The 27478-nt window shown below is 35.2% G+C and overlaps 1 protein-coding gene across 3 annotated transcripts in view; it reads right to left on the reverse strand.

Annotated features, from left to right (window-relative positions):
• Nucleotides 1-24602, reverse strand: part of LOC112056645 (zinc finger protein rotund-like) — a 213620-nt gene extending 189018 nt beyond the window's left edge. For all 3 annotated transcript variants that reach the window (XM_052889393.1, XM_052889394.1, XM_052889392.1), the window contains exons 1-2: nt 24375-24602; nt 13215-13896 (exon numbers count right to left, since the gene is read on the reverse strand). In XM_052889393.1, the coding sequence (XP_052745353.1) occupies nt 13215-13391 (177 nt within the window). In that variant the 5' untranslated portion in view covers nt 13392-13896; nt 24375-24602. The remainder of the gene's footprint in view (nt 1-13214; nt 13897-24374) is intronic.
• Nucleotides 24603-27478: the final 2876 nt, after the last annotated feature.

Raw genomic sequence — 27478 nt, forward strand, 5'->3', positions numbered from 1 at the left:
CTAAAGGCGGTCTCATACAATCAGTATCATACATTTTGTATGGTAACGTTTACACTTATGTGTTGTGACATGTCGTGATTGCTTCTAATGTGTCGTATACAAAATGTATGATACCGATTCTATTGTGATGCGTCACGACATGACACGTCTGATAAATATAATTCCGCCTTAAGACTTAATTGCATGCTTAAGCTAAGAGAAGGATGGCCTATAATAGCCAGATCTTCGTCATTTACAAAACGATACAAAAAACACTCATAAATGAACAGTTTTTTTAACAAGAAGGGGACATACTACGCTAAAAAATATTTTTTTCATTTAAATCTGCTTTCTGCTTTCAGAAATAGATTATATATCATTGCAAGCAGCTATTTTTCCATGTGCGTTCCATCTTCGCTCCTACATAGGTAAATAGCAGTAGACAATGGTAATATCAGGGAACCTCCTCCTTTTTGAATTCGGTTAAAAGTTCTTTTTTTTTCTTTTTTTATTATTTACAACTTAGCCCTTGACTACAATCTCACCTGATAGTAAGTGATGATGCAGTCTAAGATGGAAGCGGGCTAACTTGTTAGGAGGAGGATGAAAATCCACACCCCTTTCGGTTTCTACACGGCATCGTACCGGAACGCTAAATCGCTCGGCGGTACGTCTTTGCCGGTAGGGTGGTAACTAGCCACGGCCGAAGCCTCCCACCAGCCAGACTTGGACAAATTAAGAAAATCTCAATCTGCCCAGCCGGGGATCGAACCCAGGACCTCCGTCTTGTAAATCCACCGCGAATACCACTGCGCCACGGAGGCCGTCAAAAACATCAAGAAGTTCATGGCAATGGTTACTATGGTTGGTATCGGTCAATTAAAATTTTCTACAAAATTCAATTTTTAAAATTAATGAGATCCGTAGCCCAGTGGATATGACCGGAGTTAGTTAAATAAATTATTTTGAAATTAATTGTTACTATATTTAAATTTAAGGGAACTATCAGTTTATACGTTTACAAAAAAGTTAAACGTAGAGATCAAATGTAAATAACTTATTTAAAAACATACAACTCCAGTATTTTTTTTTATTGAGAATAACGAATTTATTTAAATATTCAAATGAGTAAGCCTATTTTACTTCTGATTTATTTTGTAGGGCCACTTAAAAAGACTCAGACCTGAGTCGGTTAGAAAAAGTCATACAATGTTAATAACATAAATAATTCTTGAAAAAAAACATTGTATTCCAAAGGCTAGTTACAGTGTTTTGTTTTACAACGGAGCTATGAAGACATCAAGATAAACGTTGCGACGGTGATGGTTCGAGGAAAACCGTTTTGCGGATTTGGGAGTAACTAATTGTCTATGACAGATTATAAGAAAAATTTACAGTGGGATTTTTTTATTTCTTTTTTTTGGTACTAACATAATGAAAAGGTATAAAATAACTTAAGTGCAGTGTCTAAAACGAACGAAGTGAATTTTATAATTAAGACACCACCACCAGCAAACAATATTTAGCGAAATGCATTTTTTTTGTTCTTTACAAGTTAGCCCTTGACTACAATCTCACAATCACTGGTAAGTGACCTGGACCAATTAGGAAAACCGCAATCGGCCCAGCCATGGATCGAACCAAGGACCTCCGTCTTGTAAATCCACCGCGCATGGCACTGCGCCAAGGGGACCTTCAAACATACAAACATGTAACTATGTTGCTTGGCAGCCTTAATGGCGACGATATTACCGACTTCCCCAGACGAGCTCTTTCGCAAAGAGCTCTATGGTCATAAAATTAAATGATACATCAAAAAACCATAGACAAATACCTAATAATTAAAAATAACTAATTGCACAACACATATAAGGTTGCACTGTAGTTTGAACGCTCGCGAATTCCGTACAAACAATGTCAGTTGTCAGCAAAATATGTAAATAACTTGTTTCAACATGTCAGCATAATTATTACCTCCTTATTTATCATAAAATTATGGTTGGCTTTAATGAATATTCATTAAATTGTTTTCAATAAAAATTTCACTCCATAGTTAAAGTTAACAACTGAAAAAAATTTAAAAATTCTCTAGATAAAGTCGCTTTCTGAAATGTAACAAAAAGTATGAGGCTATTAAAATACTTTGAAATAGATGCAAAAACCATTTAGGCGCTGTGTATATACAGGGTGCTGGGGAGTATTTTCCATAACTCTGGAGTTATATTCTTTACCAAAAACTAATTTAAAATGTTCAAGGAACATTATTGTGTTCTAAAATTAATATTTTCGGGGTAAATAATATTTCTTTTGTAAATAGATCATAAAATGTGGACCCATTAACGCATCCTTATAAATATGACGTAGCCAAGTTTTATATATTTTAAAATGGATACATAAAGGCGTGTGTTACATGGATAGTTGAAATTATTTGAATTACTTCGTATGAAAACATAAAAATAAAGAAATTTTAGTTAAAAATTTTAGTTACGGCGTTCGGCGGCTTATAAGTGGACTCGACAACACCTTGAAGTTATGGAAAATACTCCCGAGCACTCTGTATAAATAGACAAAATTGTCGTTGACTCCACGTAGGCGTTTATACATGGACATATTTTGTCATCGACGCGATGCCAGCACCTGGATGCATAATAGTAAAAACTATAACCGATTGTAATTAATACTAACCAAATGCATTGACAATTAGGCGTAGAGCATTGTTATTTTTTGTTTTACTTTGTTAGCTTTTAAACTTGATGTTGATTTTGCAAATTAATTTCATGTCGGGACTTCCGTCAGAAAGTTATTAAAATTACTTTTTGTAAATGTAAGTAAACACTATGAAGCCGTGATAGCCCAGTGGACCCCTGCCTCCGATTTCGGAGGGTGTGGGTTCAAATCCGGTCCGGGGCATGCACCTGCAACTTTTCAGTTGTGTGCATTTTAAGAAATTAAATATCACGTGTTTCAAACGGTGAAGGAAAACATCGTGAACAAACCTGCATATGAGAGAATCTTCTCAATTCTCTGCGTGTGTGAAGTCTATCAATCCGCATTGGGCCAGCGTGGTGGACTATATTGGCCTAACCCCTCTCATTCTGAGAGGAGACTCGAGCTCAGCAATGAACCGAATATGGATTGATAATGACGATGATGACGATGGTGATGACTATACCATTATATACTAAAATTCATCTTGATCGGTTCAGCCGATTAGCCGTGAAAAGGTAACATACAGACAGACAGACTTACTTACAAATATTATAAATGATAATATTTGTACAGATAAGTTAACACAATGAAGTCCCGAGCTAGCAACAAGAATTTTCTAAGTATACAAAGTGCCTAAATAATGACATTTTTGTATAAAAAAGAAGAAACTCAAAAGTTCATCGAGTCACGACTACAGTCTCGAAAATACGAAAATAGTTTGGAACCTTTTTTTTGTTTGTAACTGTTAGTTATTATGACACTATTTGTAAAACCGCTCGACAAAAAACCTAACACTTTTAGAAGCACGAATTAATAGAAAATTGCCGGCAAAAATAGAAAAAAAGCGTCAGAGTTCGTTTCCACTAAACCACAAAAATTTTTGTCCAATAATGAATAGTGAATCGTGAATAAATTTTGTCATTTTATTAAAAACTATCTAAAAAAATATGTAATCGATCCGATTCTTAAAGAAATGATGGAAATTTCTTTTTTTTTTGGGAACATTGAAATTGCTTAGTTGGTTTACAATTATAGTTATTAGGGTTCTGCACTTTTATCTACGAACCAACACTTACGCTTTACATCATTAATTAATCATCATTATCAGCCAAACACAAAGCCAAAGAATACAAAGAATACGAGATATGGAACTTAAGCCCACCTCTCTGCTCCAATGCGGTTTGGTGGGTTTAGGGTAATAAATTGATAATGTTAAATTCATTAACGACTAAGTATCATCAAGTGTGATATCTTCAATACTAATATTATAAAGAGGTAAAGTTTGTGGTATTGTAGGGGTAATCTCTAGATCTACTAAACCGATTTTGAAAATTCTTTCACCACTTGAAAGCCACGTTATTCGCGTGTGTCATAGGATATATTTTATCTCAGAGACAATGTTAATTTACAATACTTCTTTGATGGTAATCTATAGGCAACTATAATAATGGAACTGAGTCTGAAAATCAATTAACTATCAATATAAAAAAGATTATACAGAAAATGATGGACGGACTGATATACAGTACTATAACTAACTATAAGCTATAAATATTAAGTCTGTTAAGCGAATATTATGAAAACTAATCATTCATACCTATAACTTTGGAAATGAAACTGATATTAATGAAACTAAATGAAATTGAATGAAACGGAATTGAAATGAAATGAAAGTTACTGCTAGAATCTCCTTACAATAGTGCTAAGTACCCTGAATTTAGTTAGAAAAATAATCTTTGCTCTTCCTACTCAGGATAAAATTCAATATATTTATTTAAAAAAAAAAAGTAATATTGAAGAGAAATAATAGATACAGATCTTTATCGCGTCCTTACTGCACCAGATCGTAAGTGTTGTATATTTTGTATTTTACCTAAGCTGTTTGAAAGGACATGGTTGTTATCTGGGTCAATCCTTGGTTATAAGTGTCATCCACAGTTTTCTATAATCTGTGGTTGTTATACATACTCGTAACTTCACTTACGAAGGCTAGACATTAAGGCAGAAGAGCCAAGCGTTACCCATTCACTCAGTCATTCAACGAGCATGAATGGGTCTGGTCATTCACCGCACGAGGCTAAGTCAACAGATAACTAGATGATTGTCCACGTAGGTGAAACGTGACGGTTTTTCTGTCTCGACCGCAGCACGGCTTAGATAGGAAGCAATGGAAAAAAGATAAAAGGTAAGTCGCAATGGAATAAAGAAACTTTGGTAGGTACGCTACCTCTTGAGGTGAGACCATGGTAAAATAGAAGCTGGTAAGTGACAAATTGTAGAATCAATAAACATTTAATTTACATAAGACAGATGTTGGATTGGTAGTTATACTATGGACCATAAGTTACGTCAGGCTATGAAATACTAGTAATCGCCCGCGAATCCATCCACATCTGTTTTTCCTAATAGTTTTAAATTGTATTTCAGAGTAAGTTAAAGAATTTTTGCTATAAAATTGCTTTGAAATGCATAAGGTTGATAGAAATGAAGTACCGAATTATTTTAGTACCTATTTTCGAATGAAAATTTGTTATTGGAATATTAGTTGCCTTTAAAATTTTGATAATGTTATTAAAATTCCTTCAAGCAACAATATTTATACTTATATTCGTTGTGTTAGCTAACCGTTGAAAATTATATTTGCCTACACTTTGTAGATGGGAACTTTTCATGATTGAAACTATAGTACGTGGATATTTTCAAATTACGGTTGATTAGGTATTGTAGGCATCTACGTAGTACTGTAAATTGTAGAATTGATGTCTAGCTACACTAGGATATAATAATAGAAAAATAAAAAAGGACAGATAAAGAGACTACCAATAGAAGTGAAACATATCTAATAGTCAATTATACAATCATTGTAAACAAAGCACTATTCGTCAGCTGTATAATACTGCTATAATCTATATATTGTTTGCCAACCCATCCAAAAACTGTCTAACGCGCACAACATAGCATGTCGGTGACGCGAAGATATAAGATCCCCTACCAATGCGGCTAGAAGTTTTTTTCAATTACAAAGAAACACAGAAAGCAAAGTTTGCTTCTGTCACTTACCAGGTTTTGATACATAACAGTCATGACACCGCCCGACGCCAAACCGTAGAGAATCGTACGCAGTCGTGCGTTGAAGTTATAAAACAAGTTGTTTAGAGTTTTTGTCGCCTAGCCGCAGCACGGGTGCGAGGCGGGCAATGCTGCACGAGATTTTGTTAAAACCTGACTAAGATTACAATAATTGTTGCCATTTAACGGTACCTTAAATCGATGTTGACATAAAAATTTTGTTTAATGAAAAATTTTGTGGACTATTTTTAAATTGAGCTATTGTGCTCTTTTTTGGCGTTCACGAATTGATCTGTTTTACCAGCTATGTTTCACACCCGTCTTTGTCCGCGTAACATGACAGTATGAGATTTTATTTATTTCAAGATTATGAAAATTCGTTTATTTCAAGTAGGTTTAGTTTACAAGCACTTTTGGAACGTCAAGTTTGACTATTTGTCAATACTCTCTACCTATCACCGGTTCGGAAGGCTCTGCTGAGAAAAACCGGCAAGAACCTCAACAATTGCTCTTTAAAAAAAAACGTAAAGTATTATAATTTACAATTGATAACATCATTACAATCTATACTAATATTATAAAACTGAAGAGTTTGTTTGTTTGTTTGATTGAACGCGCTAATCTCAGGAACTACTGGTCCGATTTGAAAAATTCTTTCAGTGTTAGATAGCCCATTTATCGAGGAAGGCTATAGGCTATATATTATTCCCGTATTCCAACGGGATCGGGAACCAGGCGGGTGAAACCACGCGGCGTCAGCTAGTTTTATATACTTTACTTCCTGTGTGAAGTGGAAGCTGTTCCAATGGCCTGTTAGTACCTTTATCTTTAAGAAACTCATCAATTGCGTAAGTAACCTCGATAATTTTTTTAACACATGCATTGGCAGGTCCATAACAGTCTTGGGGATCTCCAAAATCAAAAAATCAAAAATCATTTATTTCAAGTAGGCTCAGTTTACAAGCACTTTTGACACGTCAGTTGACTATTTGTAAAGATTCTACCACCGGTTCGGAAGGCAGGTTCTGCTGAGAAGATACCGGCAAGAAACTCAACAGTTGCTCTTTTGAAAAAGTCATACAGTATTATAATTTACAATTAATAACAATTACTGTTCACATTTTTTATAGTTTTACTTTCTGTGTGAAGGTGGAAGCTGATCCAACGACCTCCAAGCATCTTTATCATTAAGGAACTCATCAATGTTGTAGTACCCTCGACTAAGTAGATGTTTTTTAACACATTGCTTAAAGCTATGCATTGGCAGGTCCATCACAGTCTTGGGGATCTTATTATAGAAGAGTACACCCAAACCTACAAAAGATTTTTTTACTCTTTGGAGACGATATGCAGAAATAACTAACTTATGCCCGTGTCTAGTAAGACGTGGGTTTAAATCTCCTTTTCGTTTGTACAAATTAATATTTTGTCTTACATATACTATACTGTTATATATATATTGACAGGCTACTGTTAGTATACCTATTATAGAAGAGTATTACACCCAAACTTACATTATATCCGTTTGATGCGATGCGTCCGATACGTACGATGCGGATCTGTGGAATAACTCCTAGTAAAAGTTCACCGTAGCTCGACAGTACTGGTATAATTAAATTACTCTCAAGTAGCGGATAGCGGTTCGTGGAAAAATGCTGATTGCACCGAAGGATGTGTGATATATAACTTTAAACGTAACTTACATATGTGACTTCAATGTTTCCACTATAAATATCTCTTGGTCATTAAGATGAATATACTTTGTGATTTTCAAATTCAACGTTCAAAATTTTGAATTTTATTTCAAGATTTTATGAGTACTTTTGGAGCATTCAATTTGATTCTTTGTAAAAGTTTTTTTATTCTTTACTTGTTAGCACTTGACTGCTATCTCACCTGACTGTTGCAATCTAAGATAGAAGGTAACTTGTTAGGAGTAGTATGAAAATCTACACCCCAACCACAGGTTAGAAAGGCACGTTTTCCTGAGAAGATAAAATCAAGCCGGCGATAAACTTAACAGTTGCTCTTTCAAAATCATCGTTCTCTACAAAATTACATAAAATGAATAATTCTCGGGTGCAGATGATAGCTGAACGAATAAGGATGATAACAGTTTTTTTAATTGTATTAGGAGTATGCTAATATTAAAGCAATTTTGTAAAAGTGACAAGATATCTGCGATCATTACTTTCAGAGCTACAGGGATTTAAATACACGGACATAGAAAATGGCACGAATTAATGACGTCGTAGATCATAATGATCGTTAGATTTGTATGGGCGTTAAACAAAATTACAGATATCTTTGTTATTTGTAGTCATCATCCCCATTGACTTCAAGTATCTTTGTCATCTTTAAATTCCTCAAATGTATAATAAGCTTAGTGAAATAAATGTGTTTTAAAACACTGTTTAATTATGAATTGGCAGGAACTATGAGGATCCCAACCCAATTAATAAGAAAGAAAGGAAGAAAGAAAAATCGAAACATCTGTGAATATGCAAACTTTTTTCGTAAACGGGTGTCGATATTGCCTCCTCTAGTTTAACTATAAAAACATTTTTTTCTGTTTTGCTAACGTTCCTTAAGTTTACACACACAAAGCACTGTCACTTTACTATCAAAGCCAAACGGTCTTCCAAAAGTAGAGGATATCTAATTATGGATAATTTAATGACTTACACCATTTCAATTCAGACCATCTCTAGATACTGTCGCTATCACGAAGATATTTAGCATGCCTTTCGCCATTAACGGGTTAGACGTAGGATCGGCAAAAAAAGTCACCCAGGTTCATCACAAACGCTCGATTAGGATAAGAAATGTTCTAAGCACATTCTAGGGTTGAATGTTTCAAAGTATAATTAAAAGTATCATTATCTAATGCCTTATATGGTGTTATTGTTGCTTGACTTTTCCTATGGGTTTTGTTGTACGGTGTTTTTTTTTATTCTTTAGGTACAAGTTAGTCCTTGACTGCAATCTCACTTGATGGTAAGTGATGAACAATAAGATGGAAGGTAACTTGTTAGGCGTAGGATGAAAATCCACACCTATTTCGGTTTCTACATGAAATCGTACTGGAACGCTAAATCGCTTGGCGCTACGTCTTTGCCGATAGGGTAGCTAGTCATGGTGATCTGGGTATTAGGCACTACAATAGTGTGTAAGTGTAAAATTAAATGATTTTTCTCCCAAAGCCACCACATTCCTAACATTTGAGCCTTTGTAAAATGAAGCAAGTCCGACTACTACAGGCCCTATATCACAAAATACTTTACTTCTAAATATAAAAATAATCAAGTCGGTACATTTGGAAAAGCAAATTAACCGAGAAAAGTGAAGAAGAAGAAATACTTTATTGCACCAAAAACAACACAAAAATATTCAGAAATATTAAAAAATAATAATTTAATCTAAAAGGCATTTAAAGGCAGCCTTATTGCTATAAGCAATCTCTGCCAGGCAACCCCTGACGAGAGGACGTGCAAAGCTAGAAATCTAGAAAGCTTAACTTCAAATTCTCGACTAAGATTTCCCGTGTGCATTTTCCGCTACCTTTAAAAAAGGGTTGAATTCAGTTTTATAATAAGTCAGTTCTCCGTTGAGATATGAAAGTTTTGTTTTAATGGTTTTTTAGACCCCCACCACTTCATATTCAAAATTCAGCTTTCTCGGTTCATTTGCATTTCTAAACCGAATTTTTCGACCTACAGACTGCAGTTTAATCTATACTAATATTATAAAGCTGAAGAGTTTGTTTGATTGAGCGCGCTAATCTCAGGAGCTACTGGTCTGATTTGAAAAATTCTTTCAGTGTTAGATAGCCCATTTATCGACGAAGGCTATAGGCTATATTTTATCCCTGTATTCCTACGGAAACGGGAACCACGCGGTTGAAACCGCGTGGCATCTACTAGTCAAACGTAAAATCGAAACATTAGCTCTATTGGCACGATCAACTATAGCAACAAATGTGGCTGACGCTTTCAAAGTACCTTCGCACGATGTAACTCGTGGCCCTAGCCACAAAGCAATGCAGTGAACGCACTTAAAAAGCGACGACGGTTTTTTGCAGTGTCCGTGTGTACTTTGCCAGTTTTTCCCGGAATAAAAATTCTGGTCTGTGAGAGAAAAACGTCGACGCAAAAAGTGATACGTAATGCTTCATACCTGTTGATTTCTTGTTTGTGTTTAGATGATCTACTGTTCGCACTGTGGTAAACCGCGTGCGGTTTCTCAACGCAATGTATTGCGGTGAATTTATAGAGATTTCGAAGATAGTTTTGAAATGTAGGCAAATCTATAAAGTAAATATTCATTATCTTATCTTGTAGCCTTGCAGAAGTATTACTTTTTAAAGCTGTTAAAGTTATTTTATATTTATTTGGTTGACCTACAATTACTTACTATTAATTACTTACTAAAACATGAAAATTTTAACTAACTGACTTAATCTCTCTCGATGTAACAATTACTTACATGTAAATACAACTATATATACAAGTCTTACTCATTAATATGACTAATAATATTAGATTATATAGTAAGAGTAAGAGTATACGATTATATACTTGGAACTTAAACCCACCACTCTATTTCAAAACAGCGTAGGGTGACAATATTAATTGTCTCTATTACGATCACTATCAGATGTTAATGATAATAAACGGGACAGACGGCGAAAATTCCGTACTACGATGTTTACCACTGCTACTAAGAATTTCGTAGATTTTCAAAACCCGGACTCAAACCCAAGACCGTAGCCGCGGATGCAAATCGCCAGTATTTAGTCTAGAGCAACAATTCCGTTAGCGTACGATTAAAACTAATTTAATCAATTAGATAGAGTCTTTAGTTAGAACCGCATGCGGAAAAAAACCGTAGTGTGCGCTTAACTCCGATAAAATCAAGTTTAATTTATGTTGATGCTGTGATGAAGTAAAGATTTACTTTGACGTCCTGTCAAAATAAATCTCATTCTACAATACATCGCTCTTGTTTTATTACAATTAACCTTTTTATAGTCTAGTCAAGAAGTGAGTTTTAAGAAGAAAATTATAAACAATAGCTCATTTGACGCGGAACCAAATTCTGAAAAAGACGTTTTGTTATTCATTCTCCAAATATAGAACTGCAATTTATATGAATAAACTAGCAGACGCCCGCGACTTTGTCCGCGTTCTTAGGGGTTCCCTTCCTTCTATAGGGGTGCAAATCCCACGGGAACCATAGATTTTTCCGGGATAAAAGTAGCCTATGTATTAATCCAGAGTAAAATCCATTTTCATTCCAATTACAGCCAAATCACCAACAAAATTGACAAAGTTTCATACAAACTTTGTCAATTTTGTTGTTCCCCTTATTTTATTCCCTTGGGGGTAGAATTGATAAAAACCCTTTCTTATCGGATGCTTACGTCACAATATCTACCTGCATGCTAAATTTCAGCCCAATCCGTCTAATGGTTTAGGCTGTGCGTTGTTATTAATTATGTCAGTCAGTCACCTTTGAGTTTTATATATTTAGATTAGATGTACTTGAGGTTATCAAGATATGCCTTATTTTTTCAGCAGAAAAAACTGAAACCGGTAAGCGGCTCAAGTATGCCTCTCTGACAGAGGGTTACATATTTGTACCTTTTGTCGTGGAGACCCTTGGGCCATGGAGTCGCAGTGCCAAAAAATTTTACCGAATCATTTCACCGCGGCTATTTGCCTCAACTGGTGACAGAAGGGCTGGCTCATTTTTTGTGCAAGGGATCAGCCTGGCTGACCAGCGCGAAAATGCAGCAATTTTTCTTGCCACCATTCAACGTGGGCATGATTTGTATAGTTATTAGGATAATAATTATAGGTATGCCTTTAATTATTTTTGTATTTATTGTTGTAAGCAGGTTAAAAATAACAATATAAAAATTATAATATAATAGTGGATACTTGTTGCAAAGCAGAAAACATAGAACTTTAAAACTTTGCAAATTATTCCATAGAATAAATATATTGTCGATGCTAATGCTGTCGCAAAGTCACATGGCGGTGTTTTGATCTGTAGGGTATCTGTAAGGGTTGCCAATGAACTTACAGTCCATATTTAGTGCAAGAAAGCTCAGACTGCAATAGCCAAAGAGGCGTGGATTCGATTCCCGTCGGTTCCATAATATTGGTTAATATAAATAATTTTATTTATAACAATATCGTAATGTATCTCTTTACGCACATGTGCCGTAATGTAAAGTAAAATGCACCACCTATACCGTAATGTAATATAAAACCATGTCATCCGCCTAAAAACAAACGGTAGGTACTTTTTTAAATCTTGGCAAAGAGTTTTTATGTCAGAAAAGTACACTACATTTTATTAATAAAGTTAACTTTGTGAACTAAAATATAATAAAAAAGCCATTTAACTCTGTAATTTTAATAATTTTGACAATAAATGTTTGTATCAGAAATACAAAATATTAATTAGCTTTATTAGTAATACTGGCTGTTTTTGGTGCATTTGTCTAAAAAAAAACAAACCCTGGTGTGCGCACTTCGTTATCTGTGCAAAAATGACAAGCGTATCAAAATGTTATAAGGAAAACAGGCAAAGATGCAAATTCGTTTTCAGAAAGTGTGTTCAAAGTGTGTTTCCTCGCAAATGTGTTATAAAACATCGTATGACATACGTGCGCTTTGATAATTACAACTGCTTCCTTACTATAGCTCTCGCCTTTGGCTCGAGCTGCAATATTGCCTTGGCTGTAATTTTCAACTTACCGCTCCTATATCATATTACCCACTTTCAATTAATAATTTTCAAGACACATTTTTTATTATTTAAAGGGGTCCATAATAAAACTCAGAAGGTTACATTTAAACCCAACAAATCAATGTTAAACAGTTTGTCATGAACTGTAAAACTCCAATCTTAATTAATCTCAGACTGGGTACACCATTGTGCTTAGAGACAATAATTGTCCATGTGGAAAAGAGGTAAGTAAAGGAATATACGGGTTTTCATGCCAAAGGAGTGGCGGTAGGCTATTTCGGCATGGCTCTCATAATAAAGAAGGCTCTTGCCACAATAAATATTCCTGCGCTAATCGAGTCGTCAGGAATAAGTCGGGATGATGGCAAGAGACCTGATGGATTGACGCTGGTTCCCTGGGAAATGTGGAATTTCACCGAACCATTTCGCCGCGGCTAGTTGCCTCGACTGGTGACAGAAGAGCTGAAAGACCTTTTTTTGCGGAAAAGAGTAGCCTGTCCACGCGGATATGCATCCAGTATTCTTTCCACCATTCCACGTGGCCATGATTTGTGTGTTATTAGGATAAGTTAGCTTAAATTCCTTATTGTATTCTTTCTCAAAAATAAAAAAAAAACATACATACAGCCGAACGTAGAACCTCCTCCTTTTTGGAAAGCGGTTAAAAAAAAGTAATCTAAATTAAACTTAACTCTCACCTTAATCGGGGGTGCATAGTCCACAGCCATCATACAGTCACTATTGACACCAGCTTCAGTCTTTATCATAGGGGGTCCGTGGTATAGTTGACCCATTTGGTGGTGGTGCATCCCCCCCTCCCCGCGGCTGTACCACGTGGTGTACATCCCACAGCTCTGTTCGCAACAGTCACTCATAAATACCGCATGTTCTCACTCGCACTTTGAAACACTTCGCAAATAAACATTCACTTTTACATCAACTAGTATCACTTCTCTGTTAATAATGTGAGTGACATATTTTCAAGTTCACTTGTGTTGGAGTGTGAATGGTTGATCATCTTGTCATTTTTGTCACTTTTATATCAACTTTACACTTTTCTGTTAAATTATTTAGTCTTTTTTAAGTTTGTAATTCACAATATTTATTTATTTACAAATAACCGATTTTGAAAACTTATAAAAAAAATATTTAAATTATTTAATCGTATTGTATCTAAATTATTTTAATGATAAACAATTTATTACACTGAACCCGTTTAACAACTTGATTTTTTTAATAATTTATATTTTCCTTTTGATTTAATCAATAATTTACATATAATCAACTATTGCACTAAGTACATTTAAATATAAATAATATAATAAATGTAATTCTGTCAACATTATACATAACTTCGTCCGGATGTCCTACTGGTGGCATCTGAAACAAACAAAAACTTTTTCAGTGTTATCTATATATATAAAAATAATTTTCTTTTCTTTTTTAATTTTCCTTCCTGACGCTATAACTCCAGAACGCACGAACCGATTTTCACGGTTTTGCATTCGTTGGAGAGGTCTCGGGCTCCGTGAGGTTTATAGCAAAGAAAATGCATGAAAAATATCAACGTATTGTAGGGGTAGGGTAGAGGTAGTTGAAAGTTTACATTGAGTTTCACGCGGACGAAGTCGCGGGCGTCCACTAGTCAATACATATAAATAAAATTGAAGTCTTGGACGCTAATAAGCTAGTCGACACTTTTTTTAAATGGTCTTAAATTGTTAGTTATCATTCTACTAGATTGAAAAAAAATTATCATATCTTTTGAGATTGGAGAGAGAATTTTTAAATATTTATTTGACATTATGAACCAAAACGCCTGTCAGCCATGATGGTCTATATTTCAACAGTTTTATGACGTCACTTTAACAAATCCTATAAAAACGGGACGTTTGACAAAAATATTTGTTAACAATTACTTTGACGTTTGACGTCAAGTTGCGACGTCACAAAATGGACGGCAACGTTTTTTACGCTTGGGAAATTTGAAAAAATAAATGATTATCAAATTAAGTTTTTTAAGAAATCCTTATATTAATTGATATCGATATATTTCGGACCCTTATCCCATGTACTACACTAAATTAATGTTTTATTACATTTGATATGAGTCAACTACTCTATTATGGGCCTCATAAGGAAGGCATGGACCTCTGTTCGTTAGTCACGCTAAAACTCGAGAACGGCTGAACGGATTTAGCTTATCTTGGTCTTGAAATGTTCGGGTGTAGGGTAGTGTAGGGTAGGGATAGGGCAGAAGTGCACATAAGCCAAAGAGAAGATTGACCGAGTCCGTAAGTTTCATATATTATAGTTACAATTACTGTCAATCATCTTACATATAAAAAATTATAGTTGCTTCAAAGGCGTTTAAATATTTATTCCTTTTTGATATAATTTTACATAATAGGTGTAGGCTAAAAATAAAAAAAAAACTACGCAATTATATTGTTTACCAATTTTGGCCTTGAGTTTGCAGCACCTGCCCCCCTAACCAAGTGGCACGTCGATTCTATTTCTACGATCGCTAACGCTTCCAAAACAAGAAAGATGTATGGGGATGACATTTGCTATGGACAGATCAAGTGATCAAGATCTGTCGATAGCAAATGTCGTTTTCGAAGTGTTAGCGATCGTAGAAAGAGAATCGACGTGCCACTTGGCTAAGGGGGCTGTCCCGCAGTAGGTATACGAAGAGCATTCCTTAGGCAGGCATTTAACATTGTAAAAAGGTTATAGGTTATTAGTATTAGTACCTAGATACCTATTTTTTATATTATAATGTTTAATAATATGACACCCCATGGTTTCACCTGCGTAGTTTCCCGTAGGAATACGGGGCTAAAATAAGGCCTATATAACACTCACAAATACTGTGGGTTTCTATTTGTAAAAGTATTTTTATAATTGGTACAATAAATAACACATGAGGGTAGTTGAGCAAAAATATTCAGTTAAAAATTCAATATTTTTTTATTGTTTGACCGCATTTCAACTAGGTACCTACCCTATGTGCCTATATGGTTTAATGAGTAAAGGTGAATATTATTTATCATTTATTTTAAATCACAATTAAATAAAATATGAGGGTATATATTTCTAACAACGGATCTAGATTTGATGATAGATCATACTTATCTATTTATGGATACATACCTATATTTTAAATAGAAAAGAGAGTTTGTTTGTCTGTTTGTTATATGATTTTACGGCTAAACCACTGAACCGTTTTTAAAAGTTCTTTTATCAATCTATCAGCTCGCAATTTATGCTATATTTTACTATCAGATCTAAATGAAAATTAGCTTAGAGATAGAACAATACATCCTACTAATATTATAAACGCGAAAGTTTGTATGGATGTTTGATACTCTTTAACGCCGCAACTAAAGAACCGATTTGACTGAAATTTGGAATGGAAATAGATTTTACTCTGGATTAGCACATAGGCTACTTTTAATCCCGGAAAAATCCATGGTTCCCGAGGGATTTGTGTAAAACTAAATATCACGCGGACGAAGTCGCTTGCGTCCGCTAGTAGACTATAAAAATAGTAAAACGATACAATACGATACCGTGAACGATATGTTCAGATGGGCAATCACCATTAGCAGGAATTCCCATGCACTATTAATTTGCTATTAAATGAGAGATCATCTTAACAGGGCATTCGCTTACGGTGGCGAGAGATGGGCGATCAGCCTAAGCAGGAATTTCCGTGCTTAGCGGTCATAGAATTGCAAATGGTCTTACTAAACCATGCCATATAGAGGCATGTTATCGCATCCTCTAGGGGTCAACGACCGGCCGGGACACGCCCCCTAGCACGCCCACCCTAAGCTCCGCCCATTCATATTTTGGCATAAGCCTTATCTAAATAGTACGTTGCTTTAGTATTGTCTAACGCTAGCCACAAACGGTCAATTATTCTCACGTTTCTGTAGCACCCACGACTATTATTGATCCTGTGATGGTCACTGCGTACATGGTTTATATAGTATCCCGCGTGGGTACTGCCGTTTGCTTTTCAGAAACGTGAAAATAATTGACCGTCAATGGCGACCTTAAGCTGTATGGAACGAATTGTAAAAGTATCTTCATACTAGCTGTGCGTCGCTTTTTAAACTACATAGACCACATTTCTGTAAAAATATTGGGATAAAAAGTAGCCCATATCATAATCCAGGTTATAATCTATATCTGTGCCAAATTTTATTCAAATCGGTTCAGTCGTTCTTGTGTTATTTTGTTGTAACTAACACGACATTGTTGTTTCTATACTAATATTATACAGAGGTAATGTTTGTGAGGGGGAATCTCTGGATCTACTGAACTGATTTGGAAATTTCTTTCACCAATAGAATGCCACGTTATTTGTGAGTGTCATAGTCATATTTTATGTCCGTATTCCCATGGGCAAGGACACTACGCGGGTGAAACCTAGTATAGCGGGCGTCGGCTAGTAGCTTAAAAAGGTAAATTCGACAAAGTTTATCTTATACCTATATCTCTTCTATGAAATAAATAAAAAAGTTTAAAAACTATAACCCGACTACGTAAAAAGGGATCTAAAAAGAACAAAACAAGAAAATATTCCATATCCAAATGCAAAGGTAGGTATCTAACACTGAGTACAAAAATAGTCAAGGTAGAGCCGTGGATGAATTTATCTTAATTCTCTGCGTTTGTGAAGTCTGCCAATCCGCATTGGGCCAGCGTGGTGGACTACTGGCCTAACCCCTCTCTAAGGAAAGAGGAGACTCGAGCTCAGCAGTGAGCCGAATATGGGTTGGTAATGATAAGTATGTTAAAAGATTATTAATTGATTTAGAATTTTATTTATTATTTTGTCATTTATTTTACAAACATCCAGAAAATGTCAGTTGTTTATGTACCTATTAATTAGTTTTTTTATGTATGAAGTGGTTAAATTGACCCGAAAGTCTCATAAAAAATAATTTATTCAAGCTTACTCATCATACCCATTAGCTTTCGTTTCATGAAACATTGCCGAGTTAACAAAAATAACACTGAAATTCAGTCAATAAAGTCGCATAACAAAATATTACATTGTATTTCAGTTAAAACGCAACCTCTTTTGTTGCGGCGTGGTATTAACATTTTTTGCACCGTTTAAGTTAAACGCTGTTTAATCGGCAGTATTGAGTGTCACTTATAATTACCGATGTTCGTACATTATAGCTGCTTAGCGACGCATAACTTTCACGGTAGGTACCTATATATGTACGTGAATGTACGTAGAGTAGCCATTTCATTTATTTAACCTGCTGCGAGTGAGGTTGGGTATCTTGTACCCGGTGGTTTTTAAAACACTGAAAATTTAGATTATGGTCTGGCAAGTTCGTAGATGACACTGCCATGAGCTGCGGGCGACGGGGGAAAAGACTGCGCGGGTGTGATATCGTGCGTACGGGGAAGTGAGGTGCATCAGTCGTGCGTTTTTCATCCATCGGTACACGCTTCCAGGCCCGCGCGGACAATCCTGAGTGTTACGAACCAAGTTGCCAAGCTATAGCGACGCATAACTTTCACGGTAGGTACCTACATATATACGTGAATATACGTAGCCATTTCATTTATTTAACTCGCCGCGAGTGAGGTCGGGTATCATGTACCCGGTTGATTTGTGGAACACTGAAAATTTTACGATTCCTGGAACTCGACTGCCGAAGAAACTGAAGGGCCACCCCCTTCAGTTTCTTCGGCAGCCGAGTTCCAGGAATCGTGCATACCTACTTAACTGAAGATTTCTTAGCATAAAAATAGCTCAGTATCTCATAACCCGACTCAGGATTCGATCCCCGGACCTCGTGATACGAAATCACATAAACTAACCACTGAATATTTACCAGGTAACTGTATAATTTGTAAAATATTAAGCTTTTAAGAGCTAATTTTAGAGTCAAGAGTCAACTGGCTAAACGGTTGTTTTTGGATAGGTACGTGAAAAAATTCAGGAAAGTAGGATATATATTATAAAGAAATTACAAGGAAAAGTATAAGAGTTAAGTAGCAATTGGTATTTCAAGAGTAATAGTCTACCAATTAGAAAAAACAAATTGTAAACTTTTATATTTTTCAAAAAGGGCAACCGCTAACTTATCTTTTTGGTAGAATTTGCTTTCCTAAGCGAAAGAGTAATAATACTGACCGATTATACCTACCTAAGTCCCGATGCGATCTCATCTGATGTTATGCGACGATACAATCTAACGTTAGCCACTGACGATCAAGTAATCTAATTTGCCATGCTGGTCGCGATTGGCATGAGGCACATCGCTACCATCACACGATCAGTTTTATCGGCTGTCAAGCCGTGAGCGCTGCAGGCATGTGAGATTAGTTGATCGTCAGTGGCTGTCATAAGATTCAAGCAGGCTCATTTGGAAGACACATAAGTTATTTCTACCTTTAAGTACCTCTTGACGGTTTGTACTCGACATGATACTGGAACGCTAAATCGCTTGGCGGTACGTCTTTGCCGGTAGGGCGGTAACTAGCCATAAAAATAGGTACCTAATCAAAGAAACTTATCCAAATGGTTACAAATAAATTATTCTCTTACTACGTTCGACTTAAAAGTGAAAAAGATTCCTAAATAGTGGTGCTATTAGCTTATAAATAGAATAGACCAATTAATATGCTAATACACTATAAAAATAGATATTAAACGTTGTCGTGTTCGATGTAGAGCTACAAATTATAGACACGTCCATTTGCATATTGTGTAAACACGAAGTGTTTGTAACTTTTGGGCAAAGAGTAATTAATTAAGTCATTATGTAGGTAGAAGTGACACGCGATTACTTAGCAATGCATATTTTTTATACTCTTATTTCGTAATCTACTTAATATAAAACCTCAAACCATATTATCACTAAGCTATTCATAACTTTTTAATTTGTCTTTTGTGTGTGTGTCTCCAAATAAAATAATTTTCTTTCTTTCTTTCTTTCTTTCTTTCATAACTACAGGTTGTTTGGTAATGTTTATTATAACGCAGGTAAACCGTGCTACAATCAAGTTTTTTTTTTAAATAGCTTCATGGCATTGGTTATAAAAATTTAGGCTGCCTTAAAAAAGACAAACTCTAGGAGGCCATGTCGATACAAAATTGTGAAGGCCATGCCAAACGCCAAATATATATTATTCACCTAGTTTTGTTAATTATTTTATTGCTTTTATCAATGTAGTAAGAAAAGTATTGTAGGCCACTGCACATAATTATCCATTGTAGCTATAATGGCCCTCGTTACATGAATGTATAGTTTATGAAAATCACCTAATTATTTTCATAAGCCCGAAACAGACCTAGCGCCAATGATAATCCTACTTCCTACTAATATTATAAACGCGAAAGTTTGTATGGATGTTTGGATTTATGTTTGGATGTTTGTTACTTTATAACGCCGCTACTACTGGTGCGATTTAGCTGAAATTTGGAATGGAAATAGATTTTACTCTGGATTAACACATAGACTTAGATTACTTTTTATCCCGAAAAAATCCATGGTTTCCGAGGGATTTGTGAAGAACTAAATTTCACGCGGACGAAGTCGCGGTCGTCCGCTAGTTTTACCCTAAGGATAGGTTACGTCCCTACAAAATCACCGCAAAAAGTAATCCAAATTTAGTGACTTCGCTGAGCGCACACATGCATAATTTTGTCCTTAATTCCATTATATATTTATGTTTATATAGTTTTTACACATCCTGAACACACAACTCGATATAGTAGACGATATTTAGGTATTATTTGTTTAAATAACGTTCGTTGTATAATAAGCGACTAAATGAAATGCGTCAATTTTCCACATTTGTCCGTCTCAGTTTTAATGTGCTATTGCCCCATCTGTAGTAGAAAATATCATTGCCTAGCACTGTATTTTTGATTCAAAAACAGTCTTCGTTAAAGACCTTCATTGTAAATGTTTTTCAGTCATGATAAAATAATTAATAGTCATGTAATATTACCGTTTATAATTCTTGTAATACAAAATTCCGTACACGCTTCTAACTAAGCCATAAAAATGTTTGACTCTAGTGCCAATGTGATAAACCAATCTGATAATATATGATACAAAGTTGCTAAATAGTGTAAACTTTATATCTGCAGCTTTGACATATCTGGGCAACCGATCTGCGATCACCTTTTTTATTAACTAGCGGACGCGCGCGATTTTGCGCCTGGAATTCAGTTTTTCACAAATACCGCGGGAACCGTAGATTTTTCCGGTATTTATCCGGGCTTATGTGTTAATCCAGAGTAAAATCTATTTCCATTCCAAGTTTCAGCCAAATCGTTTCAGTAGTAGCGGTGTTAAAGAGTAATAAACATCCAAACAAACTTTAGCGTTTGTAATATTATTAAGATTATCGACACCATGCGGTTTCATCCGCGTAGTTCCCGTTCCCGCGAAAATATAGCCTCACAAATAACGTGGCTTTCGAGTTGTAGGAGATTACCTCCTATAATACCTTTTTATAATATTAGTAGAAATAAAATATTATATGTACCTACTTATGTATTTTTTGTACTGTTCAGATGTGAACATTCAAGGGCTAATTTGTCATTGAATAAAAAAAAACTTGCAAAGCCATTTTGTAGAGTAGTATTCTACAACCTACATAGGTACATCATGAAAATCTGATTAGGATATCCATAGAACGTGGATAGTAAACCTTTCAAACCTTACTTAGTACCTACTACATACATACATACATCAAAGATTTAGGGTAAGGCGTTTTTTTTTATACTTACCTAATACATAGATTTTAAAAATCAAAATCTAACATTTAATCCTAATTTTCCACATCAATGGAGGGTACATAATTATATTAATGATCAATAAGTTATGAAGATAGGTGTTTGTTCATATTTTGTTCTCCCATTACATCAAAAGTAGTACATACCACCTAATGAAAATTAATTAATGATGGTATTATTGGAGGCCCAAGATTTTCCCGCTTTATGCCGTTTCGGACGATGACTATTCTATGACAAATGACTAGGAAACTTGGAAATAATTAGAGCGGATTTTATCATCACTCCTGAAATAGAAGTAAAATCAATATCTACATAAAAACTAAATTGTGTTTGTTTGTGTTTTATCAAGTGCAGCTATTTACACGATAATAAAAAACATAAGCTTTTTTGAATTTTTTGTCTGTCTGTCTTTCTGTTTATCCTGGTTAATCTCTAAAACGACTGAACCAATTTTATGGGACTCCCACTGGATGATAAAGGAGGTTATCGAGCAACATAAATGCTGCTTTTTATCCCGAAAAAATACATAGTTCCCGCGGGATTTGTAATAACAGAATCTTATGCATGCCATTGACGATCAATTATTCTCACGTTTCTTTAGCACTCACGACAATAACTGATCGTGTATTGGTCACTGCGTGCATGGCGGTTCGACTTATGAAACGACTTCGCTGCCGTTTGCGCTGCACAAACGTGAGAATAATTGGCCGTCAATAGCTGACTTCAAGAACGAAGTCTTTCCTCCTACCGTCCGTTCGTTATTAATAATTTGTAATTTCAATTAATTTATAATATAAATGAAAAAGATTTTAAAACAGCAATTACTCAGGTTCTTGCCTACTCTTCTCGGTAGGATCGTGTCTTCAAAAACGATGCTAGAGTCTCTACAATACAAAAATATTTCAAAAGTAAGCCTACATGAAATAAACTAGGTTGAATTTGAATTTACATGAATCCTCATAAAACCGACGGTTCTGCCTTTAGAAATCCCATAGATTTCCCATCAGACTAATAAATTCATAAATTATAATAGAAGAGGTTTCTATGTAAAAAGAAGAATTAAGAAGGTGTAATTGTAATTACATTAATGTAAGAAATTAAACCGTGATAATCCAGTGGATATGACCTCTGCCTCGGATTCCGAAGGGTGAGGGTTCTAATCAGGTGTGTGTTTAATAAATTAAATATCACGTGTCTCAAACAGTGAAGGAAAAACAAACCTGCACACCAGAGTATTTTCTTAATTATCTGCGTGTGTGCGCGTCAGCACACATGTGTGTATGTATCAGCCAGTCCGCATTGGGCCAGCGTGGTGGATTGCCTGACCTCTCTCATTCTGAGAGGAGACTCGAGCTCAGCTCGAGTAGCTCAGCAGTGAGCCGAATGTGGGTTGATAGTGACGATGATGATGAAGTACTTAAAGATATAGTTTGCATACTTTTTTAAAAACGTGCAGATTATCGTAGTAAGTAACTCTACCATCAGTTCGAAAGCCGGATTCTATTCTAAAGCTGGCAAGAAAGAAGCAGTCGCGCTTTTGAACTTTTAACATTACTTGCCTGTCATTTATATTTTTTTATATTTTTATTTCCTATAGCCATGATAGATACTGGTTTTTGTTTCGCTCCGAATGGCGTAGGTTCGAATCCGGTCCGGGCATGCATCTTCAACTTTCGAACCTACATCTCCGGAATCGGTGGCAGAGGTTAGGTATATACACTGGGCTATCACGATTTCTATTTACATTCACGAGCTATTTAAGTACATAAGTACTTACTTGAAAGAAAGAAAGATCTTTATTTTTAAGTAATGCCATATATCACATTAAATCTAAATTATATTATGGCTTAACAGTCCACTCAAACAGTGGAGCACTAAAGAATTCCCTGTAATATGTGGCATAACCTACTCAGCATTTTGCCGCATTTTCAATAAAAAAAAGAATGTAGCACTGATTTTCAGTTAGGATCCAGTTCAGGCAGGTGAAATGAATATGGATCCCGAAGTTAGGTACGGGTAGCTGGGGGATTAGCAACCCCAATTTTTAAAGAGCATTTTGTTCTAATCAGTGAGCTATTTTGCTTGGTTGACGAGCGCGTGACTGAAATCACGCCTTTTGGTAAGCGAAGATATAGCCTACGGTAGAACGCGCTTGCCTAGAAAATGCCCATTCACACTTGACTTGACGATACTCATGTTGTAAGTGGTAGGCAGTGGTGTGGCTAAGGTTTATAACTAGTGTATGCACTATAAGGAAAAACTGGAAAATTCCATGTCCAACTACGTATTCTGTGATCCAATATATTGTATTGAGTCCTTACGTGGTGGTAGGGAAAACGGACACTAGAAGGAATACTTGCGAACCAAGAAAGAAGAGTCAAAACGCCTCGTACGAGTTAAAGGGACATCAACTAACTAGGGATGTACCTAGATCACTGCTATGACTAGCAATTAATTATATACGGTAAAAGGGAGAAGGAGAAACTAGATCGAAAAGTTCCTAGATGCACTATCCGAAATAAATATTGTGGAAATCCGATTGATAGACACTCTTATTATTATATATAACTCTAATTCAATTGTCTATTAAAACCTCAATGACTCGGCGATAAAAGGACCGTACTCAAAACCGAGAGTTCACGGGTTCGAAACCGCTGGACTACTCGTATTTTTGAATCTACTCCTAGCATAGTCTTTCCGACCAATTGAAGGGGAACATTAGTTATATTAGAAAGATAAGTGAAACTTAAGTATTATTAAAAAAACTTAAAAGATTTTCAGAAATATTTGTAAAGCTTGCTCGGAATTTATACGTATAACCATTGCAATGATTCTTTTGTTACTTTAGTGTTGTTTATTCGTAACAATCATATTACAAGTAAAAAAATTAATAAACATGACCCTATAAATATAAAAAAGGGTCGCAAAACGTATAATGCATTCAGTTTTTTGTTCAATCATAATTATACCGCGAAACGATAGATAGCTATCGAAAATACTATCTAAAACATCAATCGATACGCGCTCACACTTACACTAATTCATAATCGTATCGATAATCGATAATTACCTTCACAAACAAAAACAAACAACACTAGCACGCACATCACTCAAAAAGCCACAGTCAAAAAAAGGATAGACACACACGCGCCACTAATAGTGTTGGGAAAAACCGGCATAAAAAATGGCGGGGGTTTTTTCCGGTTTTTTTTACGGTGTTTTTTGTGCCCCCGACGGTTTTCTAGACGACGGACTCGCGCGATGTCTTTGCGACAACTAAAAACGCTTGGCTGAAAACGCGTAGGCGGTTGTGCATCCGTGCGAGAGGGAAATAGGAAAATGGTCGTGCGGGAAAGTGATGGAAGGTTTCACGTGGGCGTGTTAGGGGGGGAGTGGCCTAAGTTTGCATAAGGCTCCATTCGCTACGTGAGGCGATATTTTATTCGGTTTTTTGTACGGGTGCATTGTCTTTGCGGTTTTTTTAAAGGGTTCGTATGGATCGGTGGATGAATTAGGTTTTGTTTAAGTGTTGATTTTTGTTCGGATGCAAAGGGAAGCCGATTGTTTTTCTTTTTTTTTTTTGTACAGCATTTATATATTATAGTTTTATATAAAATGATGGTTGTAATAATATTTATTTATATTAATAAGGTTTTCGTTGTGTTCCAATGTCATGATGAGTTGAATATAAATAACTTTTATTGAATTATAATTATTATTTTTGTATTTAAATACCTACTTTAATAATTATTTAAGAGCCGTGATAGCCCAGTGGATATGAGCTCTGCCTCCAATTCCGGAGGGTATGTGTTCGAATCCGGTCCAGGGCATGCACCTCCAACTTTTCAGTTATGTGCATTTTAAGAAATTAAATGTCACGTGTCTTAAACGGTGAAGGAAAAACATCGTGAGGAAACCTGCATACCAGATAATTTTCTTAATTATCTGCGTGTGTGAAGTCTGCCAATCCGCATTGGGCCAACGTGGTGGCCGGTGGGCTATTGGCCTAACCCCTCTCATTCTGAGAGGAGACTCGAGCTCAACACTAAGCCGAATATGGGTTGATAATGATGATGAATTATTATTTATTGCTGGTACAACAAAATATACTACAGGTAATCTACTTACTTATAACAAATAATTATAATGCAATAATAATATATTAATAGCTAATATTATAACTTATCTTATTCAGTTAAAATCAGCCCATAATTTTCCCAGGCCTTTTTCTTCATAGGAGGGAGAAATGGAGCTTAGAACCACCAAGCTGCTGTTATGCAGGTTGGTGGGCTAAAACAGTGTTAAATTCTTAAACCACCACAATGATGGTGATGATATCTGGGACCGACGGCTTAACGTGCTCTTTAAAGCACGGCGTTGTAACACCATAGACTTCCCATAGCTGGGTTAGGACTTTTTACGGAAAATTTTAATCAAAAATCATTTATTTCAAGTAGGCTCAGTTTACAAGCACACAGTTGACTATTTGTAAAGATTCTACCACCGGTTCGGAAGGCAGGTTCTGCTGAGAAGATACCGGCAAGAAACTCAACAGTTTTTTTTTTTTAAATCATACAGTATTATAATTTACAATTGATGATAACATTACAATTTCTTATAGTTTTACTTTTTGTGTGAAGGTGGAAGCTGATCCAATGGCCTCCAAGCGCTTTTATCTTTAAGGAACTCATCAATGTTGCAGTAACCTCGACTAAGTAAATATTTTTTGACACATTGCTTAAAGCTATATATTGGCAGGTCCATCACAGTCCTGGGGATCTTGTTATAGAAGAGTACACCCAAACCTACAAAAGATTTTTTTACTCTTTTAGAAACATGACATCATATAAATTAATTCCATTACTTATAAAGTAGGCTTATTTGACGTATTTTATAAAGGTCAATTTCGCAAGTATTGGCACACAGAGTAAAGATCATACAGAGTGAGTCTTTACAAACGTAGTAAAGCCGCTGAAACCCATGAAAAAAAAACAAACGTCACGCATCTCCTTGACATCTGCATATACAAACTTTTTTCATAATTTGTATTTCAAATTTTAACACTAATAACAATTACGTAAATAATATAATAGGTAATCAATAATGGGGATGATGACTAGGTTTGAATATATTGATTTTTATGATACATTCGGGTAAATAAGGTCAATGTTAACTAATTTTTACAAAAAAAGCAAAGAATGTCTGGATATTTGCAAAATAAATAAGATTATAAAATTTCAAAATCTATCAAACTTTTTATCGTAATTAGATGAAAATTCATACAGTTTTAGCTTCCTTACATTAAATGTGACATTTTTCAATAAATGAACTACAAACATAAGCGCACAAATAACAAAGATATTAGTGATTTTGTTTGAATATCACACATACAAATCTAACGATCAGCGAGCCAACGACGTCACTAGTTCGTACCATTTTATATGGAGCGTTTTTCAGGGATCCGCGGCAGCGCCGCAAATCTGACTCTTTAAATCCCTGTAGCTCCGAAAGTATTGATCGCAGATATCCTGTTACTTTTAGAAAATTGCTTTTCTATTAGCATACTCTTAATTTATATACAATTCTGTGTATTGGTACACCAAAAATTTGGAATGCCCTTCCGGCGTTTGTGTTCCATGACACTTATAATAGGACCAAAATGGCACTTTTTTTAAAAAGAACTAAAATTGTTTATTTGCGTTCTACTAGATTGAAAAATAGTTATAATATTTTTTTGAGACAGGAATACGTAAAATTATATATTTTTTGACAATATGAACCAAATTACAGACGGCCATGATGGTTTATATGTTAACTTTTTCATGACGTCACTTAAACACTAAATATTTACCAAACGGGGAGTTTACCAAAACTATTAGTTAGTAATTAGTGTGACGTTAATTAGCGTCGTGACGTCACAAAATGGAGGACACCATTTTTGACGTATGGTAAAATTTATTAAACACATAATTTTTAAATTAAGTTTTTTATGATTCACTTTCATTAATTGATATCGATATATTTTCGACCCTTATTTGCTTATATGAGAGGTATATATATACTCTTGTACCCTGTATCATAAAAATTTAAAAAATACAAGGATTTTATTAAAAACTAAGTAAGTGAATAAATCTCACTAAAAAAAAAACAAATAAATAATATTTAAACCCAATT

The sequence above is a fragment of the Bicyclus anynana genome, chromosome 25 (assembly GCF_947172395.1).
Source record: "Bicyclus anynana chromosome 25, ilBicAnyn1.1, whole genome shotgun sequence".
Lineage (NCBI taxonomy): Eukaryota > Metazoa > Arthropoda > Insecta > Lepidoptera > Nymphalidae > Bicyclus > Bicyclus anynana.